The 15,866-nt window shown below is 40.0% G+C and overlaps 1 protein-coding gene across 1 annotated transcript in view; it reads left to right on the top strand.

The window, feature by feature from the left end:
- Positions 1 to 8,071, top strand: part of RAB2A (RAB2A, member RAS oncogene family) — a 90,116-nt gene extending 82,045 nt beyond the window's left edge. Inside the window, exons 7-8 of the mRNA XM_082719377.1 lie at positions 4,640 to 4,708; positions 6,752 to 8,071. Of these exons, the coding sequence (XP_082575503.1) occupies positions 4,640 to 4,708; positions 6,752 to 6,847 (165 nt within the window). The 3' untranslated portion in view covers positions 6,848 to 8,071. The remainder of the gene's footprint in view (positions 1 to 4,639; positions 4,709 to 6,751) is intronic.
- Positions 8,072 to 15,866: the final 7,795 nt, after the last annotated feature.

Genomic DNA, 15,866 nt, shown 5'->3' with positions numbered 1-15,866 from the left:
TAGAAGTGTACAGTGTTCTTGCTTACAGTTCTGATTTATGTGGCAAAAAAGAGGGATCTTTAGGTTGTCATGCTTTGACAGTATTTAACTAATGCTAAAAATTTTCTGTAGGTGTGCCATCAACTTGCTTCATTTTTCTGATAATAAATAAGTGTTCAAGGTAGATTAATTTACTGGGTTGCAGCCTCTCTCCTTAATGACATGGACCATCGTCATTAGCACTTGTACTCTTCCATGAGGAGCTCTGAGATGTCCCCAAGTTTGCTGTCCCCACACCTGCTGCCGTATGCAGGCTCCCCCATTGCCTCTGCCCCTAATACTGCTTGGGTTCATCCCCGCCTACCACTCACAGACATGCCCTCATGCATGCTTCCCTTTTCTTTTTTTTTTTTCCCCCCCTAAGATTTTATTTATTTATTTGTCAGAGAGAAAGAGCACCAGTGGGGGGGATGGCAGGCAGAGGGAGAAGCAGGCTCCCCTGCTGAGCAGAGAGAGAGCCCGATGCAGGACTCAGTCTCAGGACTCTGGGATCATGACCTGAGCCGAAGGCAGATGCTTTAACCATAAGAGCCACCCAGGTGTGCTTCCTCTTTTCTTTATCCTACCCCCTCCTCAAAAATTGTTTCTATAGCCTGGAAAATAGAAGAAGTGAAACTGGTTTAAATTACATTTAGAACTGGAAGGAATTTCAAGTTCAGACTGTCCTATGAAAACAGGAGAGCTTTAGTGTAAGGCTTTGTGGTATCTAGTTAAATTGTTGCTCATTTCTTCATTGTTGTCTGTGTGTTCTAGAGGTGTTTCATGTCGTTATATTGCAACCTTGAAAAATATATGTGGGGATTGCTTTTTAGTGACTTGAGTGAAATGAGCAATTAAAATTCTAGCCAGTTATTGTAAGAGGTATCTCTTACCCTTCTGAGTTCTTGAAATGCTTGCAGCTCTGAGGGACAGATACTGTTTCTAACACCCAAGACTCTTCTCTTAGAAGTTTCATCTCATCTCTAATAAGCCTTAACAATATTTGTTTAATGTTCATTGTATTTGGGGATTCAACAGTTTCAGTCGATAGCCACAGGCTTTTAAAACATGTGAAATAATTTCTGCATTTGTCACATCGGCCTTTAAACTAAGGCCTCATTAAGATTGATAATAAGTCACTTAATAATACATTTTAAATATAATTAATCTTGCCATCATGTAAACAAAACAACCTGTTTATATACTATTATCTTTTTAATATGCCCAATGGAGTAGAAGATATTTTATTTCAGTATTTTCAGTATATAATCATTAGTTGGAAGGCAAGTAAATGTAGCATTGTCCAAAGACTATTTCATGGGGCACCTGGGTGGCTCAGTAGGTTGGGCCTCTGCCTTCGGCTCGGGTCATGATCTTAGGGTCCTGGGATCGAGCCCCGTGTCAGGCTCCTTGCTCAGCGGGGAGCCTACTTCTCCCTCTGCCTCTGCCTGCCTCTCTGTCTGCCTGTGTGCTCTCTCTCTCTGACAAATAAACAAATTTAAAAAAAAAAAAGACTATTTCATTGAGATGATGAGAATTATGAAAGGAAATATAACTATTTATATATTTCAATTTGTAATGAAATTAATCACATGTCATTCTGATATAAAATACATCCTTTTTTTTTTTTGTAAGATTTTAAAATTTATTTATATGACAGAGAGACAGCGAGAGAGGGAACACAAACAGGGGGAGTGGGAGAGGGAGAAACAGGCTTCCCTTGGAGTAGGGAGCCTGATATGGGCCTTGATCCCAGGACCCTGGGATCATGACCTGAGCCAAAGGCAGATGCTTAGCGACTGAGCCACCCAGGCACCCCAGATATAAAATACATCTTAAGTCCATTGAGTACAACTGTTCTTAAAGGTACTTAAATATTAAGTACTATTCAGGACTACAAAATTAGTAGTGACTTAAAAATCTTAATATCGCATAGCTTTCTTGAGCCAGTTTTTAAAATGATTCATCAACAGTTCCGCAAAAATGTCCATTTTTGTACATAAATTGGCACATTTAGTGTCTTTTATAATACAGACTCTTGTTTAGGGACGCCTGGGTGGCTCAGTCATTAAGCGTCTACCTTCAGCTCAGGTCATGATCCTGGAGTCCCTGGACTGAGCTCCACATCAGCTCCCTGCTCAGTGGGGAGCCTGCTTTTCCCTCTCTGCCTGCCTGCCTGCCGCTCCCCCTGCTTATGCTCTCTGTCTTTCTCACTGTCAAATAAATAAAAATTAAAAAAAAAAAATGCTTGTTTATATGAAGTTGTAACTCCTTTATGGGATCTTGTAGTTCTGTCTGATGTTCTAGGGAGATGTATACATGCAGGGGCCCCTTTAAGGATTTCGAGCCCTGTGAATCTATGAATCTGTTGACTTCAATATTTAGTTAGTCCGGGTTCTGAGACCATCAACCGTAATTGACATATTATTGGAAATAAAGTTAAGTTTCCCTTTATTTATAAGGGTAACTTCAATTTTGAGGAATGTGAATCAATTCGGAGTTGGCTGGAAGCCAGTTTTTCCTTCACTGTAACTCCAGTGCACACGAAAAGCGCACTCGCTTCCTAAGTGCCTTGTGAATCTGCAGTGATTAATTCTTCTCATTATTTTGCTGCAAATTCTCATGACCCTCTCTGATGATTCGATCAGCCACTTAGAGTTTATGCATATTCATATCTCTGCGCCCCTGCCGTAGTCACTCACGTCTCCACTGCCGACTGGTGTGTTCTTGGTGCAGTAATTGAGCTGCGGTAGATTGATTACTCTGGGGAGCTGTAAGGCCTTTAAAGGTGAAAACATATCAGTCCTGTTAATTAGGAAACAAAAGCTCCGGTGGCAAGTTCAGCCAAGAAATGTTTCCAGTGTGGAAAAGATGAAAAGTAGGATTGGTTCCTTTCCATGAACCTGTTTACTTTATAAATTTGGACTTAAATCTGTGGTCATGCTAGCAGAGAATTGCCTTCTTTTATGAATTTTCAGAGAACGCTTGCTGAAGGGGCCCAACTTAGAAAATGAATGCTGTTATCTGTGCTTTCTCAGATGAGATAGTTTAGAACATGAATTTATGAACACCTTCGGTAACACTGGCACTATTCGTATAAAACATCTCAAAATTTATTTGTATTTGTTTGTGTTTTTTTTAATTTAATTTTATTTTATTTTATTTATTTGACAGACGGAGATCACAAGTAGGCAGAGAGGCAGGCAGAGAGAGAAAGAGAGAGAGAGGGAAGCAGGCTTCCTGCGGAGCAGGGAGCCCGATGTGGGGCTCGATCCCAGGACCCTGAGATCACGACCCGAGCTGAAGGCAGCGGCCCAAACCACTGAGCCACCCAGGCGCCCCTGTTTGTGTTTTTAGTAATCTTTACCGTCACCGTGGGGCTAGACCTCACAAACCCAAGATCAAGAGTCACATGCTCTCCTGACTGAGCCAGGTGCCCCCTAATAGCTTACTGTTTTACGTAGAGAATCCTTGTGGATTCATTTGGTGTTTAGAGGCTTAATTTGATCAGTGTTTTAACACTGATTTTTTTTTTTTTTTTTGGGTCAGTTTAGTAGTATGCTACATGGGAAAAGGGTGAAACTTCATTCAACACAGCATAAAAATTGAGCTGCTTTTTATCTCTTTATCATAAGCATCCTTTGATTCTTTAAACTGTATATTAAGTAATACATTGCCCTGGTGAAAAGGATCGTGTATGGAACAGTGGTCTCTAAGAGTAACCTCGTTTCAGCATGGAAGTTCATGCACTGTATCAAACTGACATCTTTTTTTCTTATGTCTGGTATCCCTGCCTGCCCCCTCCACTGATGAATTTTTCTTTTGGGATATAGTTCATATGCCATAAAATTTACCGTTATTTTAAAGAATACACATCAGTAGGTTTTAGTATATTCACAGAGTTGTTCAACCATCACCAATATCTGACTCAGGAACCTTTTTATCACCCCAAAAGAAACCCCATACTGCATTATCAGTCACTCCCCGTTTCCCTAATCCTTGGCAACCGATAATCTCTTTCTATGGATTGACCTTTTCTGGACATTTCAATAAATGGAATCATGCTATGTTGGTTTTTTTTTACATCTGGTTTCTTTTAGCGTAATGTTTTCAAGATTCATCCACATTATAGTATGAATGAGTACTTCACTTTTTTTTTATGGCTGAGTAATAATTGCATTGTAAGGTTATACCACCTTTTGCTTTTTACTCATCAGTAGATTAACATTTATGTTGTTTCCACTTTTTGGCTTTTGCTGCTGATAATGAACATTCGTATACATCCTTGCCTTGTTCTTGATCTTTAAGGAAGCTTTCGGTCTTCACCACTTGGTATGATGATAGCTGTAAGTTTTTCATAGATGCTGTTGAGGAAGTTCCCTCCTAATCCTATCTTGTTGAGTGTTTTTATCATGAAAGGTTATTGGATTTTGTTAAATGCTTCTTCTGCCTCTGTTGAAGTGATCACATGGTTTTTGTCCTTTATTAATTAACATGCTGTATTATATTGGTTGATTTTCTTACATGGAACATAATGAAATTCTACAGAGTTTTTACATAATGTTCTTTTACTGTTGTGATTTTAAATAATTTGAATCAATTTCTTTACTTTATATTTCAGGCATTTATTAATACAGCAAAAGAAATTTATGAGAAAATCCAAGAAGGAGTCTTTGACATTAATAACGAGGTATATATACATATATATATGTACAAATAAATATTATTGGCTAATATTAATTTAGAGTTGAATTTTAATTATAACATGGATTTAGAAGTTTGGATTTTTTGAAATTCTTAAAAATGGGCCTGTGATGTCCGTTAACACATTGTTAGTTTATAACACTCTAACTGAAGATTTGTTCAGTGTTCTATAGTAGGTAAATGTTTATGTTCTAGTAGGGCATCACTTTGTGAAAATGGATTAAAATAAGTGACCATTTATTGCACACACTGCAAAAAAAAAGATAAACCCTCCAAAAAGAGAAGAAAATCCACTTTCATCCATGCATCCATATGGTGTCCTCTGCTTTGGGGAATAATCTTCTAGTGTGTAAATGCACATACTATGTTACTAATGCACGAGGCTCTCTCTATTGTCTAGCTTGAAAGAGGGAAATACCCAATTTAGAAATGACTCCCAGTATAGCATAGCATGTTTTCAGGAGACTAATATATGTACTTGGCAATTGGCATTGTTTTTGGTTTTGTTTTTTTTTGTAAAATTATTTGACGAATATGATTAGGATGAAATGTAAAGCTTTGAAGCATATAATTCAGTGTTTACCAAAAGTTATCCTTCTGACCTAACTCCCCACTATGCACTTATTTATTTCAGAATGTTTATGTGTATATTTGGTAGATTATTTACTTTGACATAAATATCTTTGCCATTCCATATTGAGACTTGGTGCTCCCAAGAGAAAAACCCTTATCCCTCCCACAGTTGCAATTAGGAAAGCACAGTGTTAAGAATCCTTTATTGTGTGTGTGGCTCCTGGCCTGTACATACATGAGGCTCTTCCCTATAGGTCTCAGTATTCCTTGCTAAAACAGACAGCAGTCTACCTAAGGTTTCCAGAATGTACTTGATTTTCTTGTTTCTTTTAATTTGGAGGTACTATATTTCCTAAATCCTATCTACTAGGCTTCTGTGCGGCAGATTTGGAGTTACTTTAAAGACAGCAGTCAGAGACTAATGCCAGATAACTGGAACAGTAATTGGGCCTTCGTTTAAAAGGGAACACTCACTGTGTCTGTCTGGTTTCATATAGTAGCTGACTGCTTTGCTGTGTGCGGGGCCTCTTCGAGTGTAATGTGCTGTCAGGAGCCAACAGGCCGTGCGATTTATTTGGCCCAGTGCCAAGTCTGACTCCTTGATTCCTCAAGAAGTTGCTACCAGCCCAGAGGGGGCAAAACCAATGAGCCATAGGGCATGCTTTTTATTAAAGAGGAGTCAAAAGAGCGAGAAGAAACCACATCAGCTGCTGTCAATACTGAGCGAGTGCCAGAAACCCCCAGGCTACTACCGGGGCAGAGCAACTGCCAAGCACTATAAAGCTGAGATTTACTGTGACGGAAAGTTTCCTTCAGAGCTTAATTTCTGAAGCTACTGTATTACTTTTCTCCAAGTGTTGTGTTTGTAGGTAAAAATCCACTTGAGGGAGTGAGGGCTGAGACAGAAGTGTGAGTTTGATGAATGAAAGAACTACTCTGTGTGTGGGTTCTTGGCGAGCTGCCATGTCTTTGGGGATCATAGAAATTATTGATGACACAGAACACTCATATGCCCTTAGCCCGCGCAGCTGATTCAACATGGGGCAGAAACGCCGTCTAGAGAAAAGCTTGGACGTCATCTTAGAGCAGTACAGGGCTGTGCGTATTTTTACCCTTTAAAGATGACTTGCAGTAATCGTTTTAAACAGCGTCTCCATTCTGGGAACACCCCGCCAAGCGGCACTTCGGGTTCTGTCTACTCACAAGTACCTGGGAGGATAAAGGATTCTTTTCAGAAAGATTTCCACAGTATTATTTTCAAAAGGAAGGAACATCCCCCTCAGAGATACTGTTGTAATGGCGGCAAAAATCCACTTAATGTCTTTTTTTCCCCCCCAGTCATTTGTGGAGAAATTATGTCATTAAGAATTCAATAGAGTTCTTTAAATTTAGTTAAACTCTACTATCTGGTTGGGGCCCGTTGACATTTTTTATCCCTTTACCCTTTCTCTTTCAGGCAAACGGCATTAAAATTGGCCCTCAGCACGCTGCTACTAACGCCACACACGCAGGCAATCAGGGAGGACAGCAGGCCGGGGGAGGCTGCTGTTGAGTCCGTTTTTACTGTCTCGCTGCCCAAATGTGGCTCCTCACTTCCTCTTTCACTCTCTCCTCCTGCTCAGCTGAGACATGAAGCTATTTGAAATGGCTTTATGTCACAGGAGACTTTAATCCTTCAAATTCTTGTATAACTTTGAATAAATGGTTAATGTTCACTTAAAAAAGACAGATTTTGGAGATTGTATTCATATCTATTTGCATTTGATTTCTAGGTCAATTGATGTGATTATTTTTGTTAAATGTTGTCTTGTGCCCTTACCTACGAACTGAACTGTATTAAACACTACAAAGTCATCTTGAGTATTTTAAATCAGTTTGTGTGGTTAGGTTTCACACCTGTGGTGACCTAATGTTTAATATTCTAGAACTGTCCTCAAAAAGTTTGTCAATTTTCAAGGCTGTAAGGAAAACCAGAAGGACTCTTTTAATTCTGTATTTATCATTTACTTTCTGTATATACAGTTTAACCTGCTTGGGTGTACTTTGCCAAGCTTGAATTCTTTAATGCATTTGCATAAATTCTATACTGTTTAGAGCTTAAAGCTACAGAAGCATTGTTAGGAATTGCTTGGACACTGAATTTTAAACTTTTTGACATTGTTAACAAGCATGTTCATCTTTTCTTGTCACTAGTCCAAGAAAATATGCTTAATGTACATTACTAAAGGCTATGTATGTGTTAACCTGTTTTAATGCCAAAAGTTTGCTATATGTCCACAGTTTCTTTAAGACCTCTTCAGAAAAGGATTTGTTTGCCTTAATGAATACTGTTGGGTACAAACACAGTATAATGAGTGAAATGGGCAGAAGCAAGAACTCCCTACACCTAAGCGACTCCAAGAAGAATGAATGTCCACATTTAGATGGCACATTATGAGGACTTTAATCTTTCCTTAAACACAATAATGTTTTCTTTTGCTTTTATTCACATGATTTCTAAGTATATTTTTCATGCAGGACAGTTTTTCAACCTTGATGTACAGTGACTGTGTAAAATTTTTCTTTCAGTGGCAACCTATAATCTTTAAAATATGGTAAGCATCTTGTCTGTTTTGAAGGGGATATGACAATAAATCTACCAGATGGAAAATCCTGTCAAAAGTAGAAAAGCTTTAGTAATTTACTCAGTGTGGTGGTTTTATCCTTTTTTTTTTCCCCTCCCTTGGTCTATAATGAAATTGTTACAGCAGTGCAAAATAAAATCCTATGTATAAAAGTGTTCCTTTTTTTATTATGACCACATCATTTAAAAAAAAAAATTTTTAGTACATCCACATGTATTTATTTGAGCATATTTTTAAAGGGTCAGCATGTTTTAACACCTTTTTAAAAATTTTTGCTTAAATGTGATCGGACTTAACAATATTGAAATCCTTTTTGTGACGGATGATGTAAGCAAGTATTTCCTGCCTTTCAGCCAGCATAAAAGTGCATTCCAACTAGAAGAAGGGTTTGTAAAGAAGTTCTAAGTATGAAACTGCTTTCAGTTCACTCACTGACTTCAACCTTCTGCGGGTCTTCCTTGAAGATTCAGCAATACTCTCGTCAGAGCCCTGCCATTACTCTTGTGGGAAAACACCTAATGTCATCTTAGGTTTGTTTTAATGAACCCCCTGTGGCAAGAGGGAAAGGTGAGAGGAAACCAAGTTTCTTGAGGATTGTTATTATAAACTTGTCTCTCCTTAAAGTGGTCATATAAAATTCACTGTCATTAATGATGAGTAAAAAATGTTGAGACAACCAAGACTTGTTCTGCTCTGTACTGGGAAAAGGGTGCTTTTTTGGAAATTGTTATTTTGAAACCACTGTTAACTTTACCCAAAGTTCAGTGTGTTTCTTTTCCATCCATCTCCCTTAATTCTTCTATAAATCAAGTATAGGAGGAGAAACAAATGGTAAACACAAACAGTAGCGGACTAGCACATGTATTTAATACCCTGAGAAAAGACGGAGCCCTCCTACAGGCCTTACCACAGGACCCTTAATCTGCTTCCAACTTGGGCAGCAGGGTGAGTAGTAGACTTCTCTATAATTCATTACCACTTCTTCCACAAAGCTCATCTACTATTAAAGAATATGTATAATGAACCCTTTACATTGGTTGACAAAGAAAACAGTATTGGCTTCTACTCTTTGTGCATTTTATTCCTATATTCCTATCATAAATACTATAATATTGGCACCGTAATTGAATCTTTAATACTATAATTGAGTCTTTAATTGAACTTTGATCAATATCTGCAGCATCTGTGGACACACTTAAGAGGAAAAATCAGTCACTAAAAACTAAATACAACTTTTAATGTCTTAACATGTAGCATTCCAAAGTTGTAATCTTCATAAAGACAGTGTTAATATTTGTCTTCTGAATTGAAGACAACTGAATCGGGAGCAAATTTTTGAAAGAGTAGCATATAATTTGGTATATAATTCAAACAACATGGGAGCTAAACCAACACTTCATACACAGTTTGTTTTTCATTTTAAAATAGCCTGTTAACAGGAAAATAGCCCCTATTTGTCCTCATAGTCAAGAGGGATAGAAATGTAAATGATACCAAAATGTGTTTAATCACTCAAGCAGTGACTTATGTCTGGCTTTGGCACACATTAAATATTCTTTCATAGGTAGTTGAACCCTTTCAAAGCTCAGTACTAAGATTGACAGGATAGGGTTTGACTATATAAGCTAAAAAAATAATGAAAAGAAAATCTTGTTTCATAATAAACAAGAATTGACTACAAAGAAACTGAAATACTGACCTGTATATCTTAGAAAAAAGAGTTTACGTGTGTTTTGGTGTTCAAATGAAAATGGAACCTAGCCCCATGGTAGAGCATTTGATAATTACATTGATATTTACTAGATAATAGTACTTACTTGGTTGAAGTCATGATGGGAAGCTTTAAAGGGCCAGTATGTTTATTTCAGTATTCAAAAGGTTTTTAATATCATGAGGCCAACTCTTAAAATTGAAGGATGAAGGATGAAAGTCCTGATGAGGGGACAAAAAAAAAAAACCAGTTCACCCTTAAGATTCTTAAGTATCCCTAAAATATAAAAATTCAAGCATACAGAAATAAAACAGGAAATATTTCTCACCTGTGAGACTGGAAGACGTTTAAAGTATGACAGCACATTCTGTTGGTCAAACACTCTCAGATGTTGCCAGTGGAAGTGCAAATGTAATGTGTTGCTGGAGAGGAACTCAGTCATACCTAAGATTGTTGTTTGTTTTTTCTTTTTAAGATTTTTATTTATTCATTTGCCAGAGAGAGAGTGCTGTTGATCCAGCGATCTCACTTCTAGGAAAATACCCTGATGATAACCTTGCAACAATGCAAAAGCACATAGGCATGAAGTTGCTCATTGCAACATTGGTTGTAATTGCAAAATAATTGGAGATGACCTAAATGTGCATAGAATGATTGAATAAACCATGGGACATCCACCCAAGGGAGCCCTACACAGCTGTACAAAGCATGAAGAAGAGCTCTATGAACTGATGTCATTTCCAAGATATATGAAGGGAGAAAAGTGAAGTTCAAGGGTGTCTACAGGTTACCATAATGGAATCAAGAAGGTAATATAAGAAAGTATGCATGTATCTGCTCATTTGTGCAAAAGAAACAAGCAAGAATAAACTAAAAAGACTGGTTACCTACAGAGGGTGAGTAGGATTGGTATAGAAAGTAAGGAGGATTGGGAATGGGGTATTTGGGCTAAGTGACCTCTCTTTCAGTAAACATTTTTCTTTAGTCTGACTCAGAACCATAGTAGTGTTTTCAGTACTCCAAAAATAATTAAAACCAACCATGATGTTCAGGGAACTTGGAATGAATGACCCTGCCTATATTACAAATGAGCGACATTACCACACTGAAGGGGACAGGAAAGAAAACTAGCATACAAGCAGCAACTTTGGGAAACAGGTTATGACTCTATAAGGCTAAAGATAATTGCTATACACAATTATGTTGTAGGTAGTAGAGATGTATGGATTAGCAATTCTAAAAACACCTTTAGCATATTTAGATTGAGCCAAATAAATATATTGTGGATAATGAAAGGTCCATAATGAAAGCAGGTTTTCATTATTGAATAAAGTCACAAATAAAAGTTGGGAAAGACTAGAATGGACCCTGTGGTGTTGGATTGAAATTGGAGGTGTTAGGAACTCAACGGTTTTTCTGTGTATGGATGCACAGAGAAATACAGGTAGATGAGTGAGAATATACACCTTTCCTAGTTTTGTCTACTCTGAGAAGGGCCCAAAAGTAAAGACACCCCAGCAGCTGTGAGCACACCTAGTACGCAGATACTGGTTTCTAAATATCTTCTATTAAGGGAACTAGGACACCCTGGAGAAATGGTTGATTCCAGGGCTGGGGCAGGAAAGTCATAAAATAAGTCCAGAATATCTTGATGCCAGAAAAATAAGGGAGTGCTCATAAAATGACAGGAATGGAAAGGGGGGCATTACTAGGGACTCAGGCGCCAACTTAATGCTTCTGATGGCCAAATCGGGAATGCTTGAAAAAAGTAACTCGTGTTAGTAGTAAGATCGTAAACCATGGGACCAAACATCCATGATACAAATGAATAATGGCATAAATAAATGAGGGAAAGAGGCAGCTTTTCCTTACAGTAGAATACCAATCAGTGGAGCTAGAAAGCATGATGCAAACAAAATCCTCAAAAACACAGTAACTGTTAAAGATAGGCATCATTGATGAATGTTGAATGCAATGGGCAAAAGAATGACAAGAAATAAGATATGTACGTAGGCTCAGTGTATCCCCATAAGATATTGTTACAGAAGGAAAAATACTAACTTGATGGTTAGCCAACTTGGCACCACCTTAATCAAATGATCAAGATGTGAGGACATCATGTACCATTGATGGGATGTGCTGAGAAGGGCAGGGTTCTGTGGGATTCTCACCAAAAAATGTACAACCTTAACAAAATCATTAGGAAACCTCAGAAAAACCCACACTGAGGAACATTGTTAAAATAAGTGACTAGTGGGGTGCCTGGGTGGCTCAGTCAGTTGAGCTGCTGACTCGTTTTAGGCTTCAGGTCATGGGATTGAGCCCCATGTTGGGCTCTGCTCTGCTTGTCCCTCTTCCTCTGCTCCTCTCGCCACACCTGTTCTTTCTCCAGTAAGATCTTTAAAAAAAAAAAAAAAAGACTAGTACTCTTCAAAAATATCAAGGTCATGGAAGATAAAGAATGAAAAACTGGCACAGATTCAAGGAGACGTGACAACTAAATTCAGTGTGGGATGCTGGGTGGACCCTGGAGGAGGGTTCTGATGAAGGAAGGGTGTGCAGGGGGCTTCTCTGGTACTAGCAAGATTCTTTTCTTTTCTTTTCTTTTTTTTAAAGATTTTATTTATTCATTTGCCAGAGAGAGAGAGCACAAGCAAGGGTAGCGACAGAGGGAGAAGCAGTTTTCCTGCTGAGCAAGGAGCCTGATGTGGGACTCGATCCCAGGACCCTGGAATCCCAACCCGGCCAAAGGCAGACACTGAACCAAGCGAGCCACTCAAGCACCCCAAGATTCTGTTTCTTGACCCAAGTTGGGGGTTACATAGATATTTGCCTTACGATTTTTAAACTATGCTTATGTGTTTTACGCACGTTCTGATAAGATTTTGTCTCATTAAATGAAATCGCTGCCATATGAGCTGTCCTCAAAACAGAAATATGTGAAGTTTATCTTATCCCTTGGTAATGGGTTGAATTGCACCGTCCCACCCCCAAAAGAATATACTGAAGTCCTAACGCCCAGTATGTTAGAATTTGTCTTTATTTGGAAATAGGTTTATTACCTATGTTAATTAGAATGAAGTCAGTGTGACTGGGGTCCTAGAAGAAGATAGTCATGTGAGGACACGGAGACCCAGGAGAAGGTCACGTGACGGTGAGGGCAGAGGCTGGAGTTCTGCAGCCTCAAACCAAGGAATGCCGCAGATGACCCCCAAGCCAGCAGAAGCCAGGATGAGGCAAGGAAGGGCACCCCTCCAGCCAGCATCAGAGGGAGTGCAGCCCTGCTGACATCCTGACTTGGAGCTTAGTCTAGCCTTCTGAACTGTAAAAGAGTGCGTTTCCATTTTCAGCCATGCCCTCTGTGGCCCTTTGTTACAGCCCCCCTAGGAAATTGACACATCCCTTATATCCTGTGAATGGGGACATATTTTGAAGTCTGAAGGTCTGCGTGCCTTCAGTAAAAGGTAGCATTGCATCTGGCGGCTGATGGGAGGGTAAGAGCTGCTTCACCACCCAGCCTGTGGGGAGTTCGCCCCCGGAGAAACATTCATCTCCAGGGGCTATTACATCTCCCTGCCTCACATTAACTTAATCTGCACATCAAGATGCTATTCGGAACATGAAAGATTTGTACACATTAGACTTTCTTTTTTTTTTTTTAATATTTTATTTATTTATTTGACAGAGATCACAGGTAGGTAGAGAGGCTGGCAGAGAGAGAGAGAGAGGGAAGCAGGCTCCCCACGGAGCAGAGAGCCCGATGTGGGACTCGATCCCAGGACCCTGAGATCATGACCCGAGCCGAAGGCAGCAGCTTAACCCACTGAGCCACCCAGGCACCCCCACATTAGACTTTCTTGATAGGACATTGGAGATAGAATATTTATCATTCCTTTCGCCAGAAATTTAGCTCCAAATCCCAACAGGTGTCAGAGGTATACAGCTCTGATCTTCGGATGGGGACTGAGGACAGAAGGCTGGCACCTAGCTAGAGGCTGAGCTGGCCACCAGAGAGCAGGCCTGCCGCAGTCTTATACATGACAATTTTGCATTAAAATAGCCACATTCCAGTCCCCAGGAGCTGCAGCTGCACGGAATTCACATTTACAGGAACTTGGTAAGTGGCCACAAAGTCAACCCTACACCACGTCTTTTAACATATGCCTGTGCGTGACTTGGGAGCTGCTGGTGTACAAGTTAGCCAGACCCCGCATCCTCTTTCCAATTAGTATAATAAAAGTACTTACCGAGGACTGTCATCATAGATCGCTCGGTCAGAGACTGTGGTCCCAGAGTCACCTATTCCTAGGACCTGTCCAAAACTCACGACCTTTTTTTTTAATGTAATGTTGTCCAAAACCTTTTTTTTTAAATGTTGTCCAAAACCTTTTTTAAATGTTATGTTGTCCAAAACTCATGACCTTTTTTTTCAATGTTATGTTGTCACCATACAGTACCTCATTAGTTTTTGATGCAGTGTTGCAGGAGTCATTGGAAACAACAACCGTAAAGGACAGTGAGCTTATTCTTCTGACCAGCCACAGCACAATGGGCAAAAGTATTTATGCAGAAAATGGACATGTTAGGGATGAAAAGCAAGGATTATTATATAATTTATTAATAGTTGGCTAGGGTGTCATAACAAAGTATTAAAGACTGTGTGCTTTAGGGGCACCTGGCTAGCCCAGTCAGTGGAGTGTGCAACCCTTGATCTCAGAGGTTGTGAGTTTATACCCCATGTTGGGTGTAGAGCCTACTATGAAACAAAACAAAACAAACACCCAACAACAACTGTGTGGTGGTGGCTAGAAGTCTGAATTCAAGATGAGAGCAGGGTCGGTCCCTTCTGAGGGCTGCGACGGGGGGATCTGCTCCCAGCCCTTCTCCTTGGCTTGGAGAAGCCCCTCTGTCCCTGTGCCTCTTCCCATCATCCTCCCTTTGTGTGTGTCTTTGTATCCGCATTGTCCCTTCTTATAAGGACACCAGTCATGTTGGATCAGGGCCCACCCCTAAGACCTCGACCTCAAATTAACTGGATTACTGCTGTAAAGATTCTATCTCCAGATAAGGTCACATTTTGCCATACTGGGATTTAGGATTTCAACCTACAAGTTTGGGAGGTAGGAGAATTTAAGTCAGAGCATAACAAAGGTGGTGGTGGAGTATGGATTTAGAGAGTAAGAGAAGCACTTAGCTCTTTAATCAGCCCAGTATGTGCTGATGATTAAGCTGGGATTTGGGGAACACCACACGGGACATGAACAAGCCTGCTATAAAGAGACTGTAAAGAATGCACCCTCCATGTTTCTTATGTTTGTCTGTGTCTACTAAATCTAGGGAAAACCTCAGTGCGTGGAATTCTCTTCCTGATTCCAAATACCTCACTACATAATCAAGACCCACTGGGTTCCAGTGGGTCTTGGAGTCATGGAGTCCAGCCTCCATGACTCCTCGGAGCTGGCGTGTGTATGTCTCTGTTGGGGTCGGCTGCTCCGAGGGCCTCGTGTCATCTGGTCAGGCAGCATGGCCCATCTGCGTAACGAAATTCAGCACACGACATGCAGTGGTGCTGTGCTTTCCAATTCTTGCTTCCCACTCCTTTCTTAGCCTCAATACTGTTTCCTTCCTTCCTTTCTCTTTCTTTTCTTTTTTTTTCTTCCTTCCTTCCTTCCTTCCTTCCTTCCTTCCTTCCTTCCTTCCTTCCTTCCTTCCTTCCTTCCTTCCTTCTTTTTCTCTTTCTCTCTCTCTCTTTCTTTCTTTCTTTTTCTTTATTTCTATTTGTTTTATTTTAGGGGTGCCTGGGTGGCTCAGTTGGTTAAGCACCTACCTTTGGCTCAGCTATGATCCCAGGGTCCTGGGATGGAGCCCCATAATGGGCTCCTTGCTCAGCGGGGAGCCTGCTTTTCCCTCTGCTGGCCTCTCCCCCTGCTTGTGCTCTCTCTCTCTCTGACAAGTAGGTGAATAAAATTTTTAATTTTTTTAATTACTAAAATTATATATGTACATCGCTACCAAAAAGTTGAATAGTACTAGAAGACTTAGAGTAAAAGGAACCATCTGTTGTCCGGCCTGTCCCGAATTCATAAGCAACTCTCTGGAATTCTCAGCCCTGCCTTCAACTCCTCCTTGGTGCCCATATCCACGATCAACCTCCAGCTCCTGTGTGAGAAGCCATGGAGTTTGGACCCTCGGCTGTGCCGTGCTGAGAAGGGACATGGAGCCGCCTTCCATGGTGA

The sequence above is a fragment of the Mustela nivalis genome (genome assembly GCF_964662115.1).
Source record: "Mustela nivalis genome assembly, chromosome: 2".
In the NCBI taxonomy this organism is placed as follows: Eukaryota; Metazoa; Chordata; class Mammalia; order Carnivora; family Mustelidae; genus Mustela; species Mustela nivalis.
The sequence above is the reverse complement of the archived record's forward strand: the minus strand, read 5'-3'. Positions and strand labels throughout refer to the sequence as shown.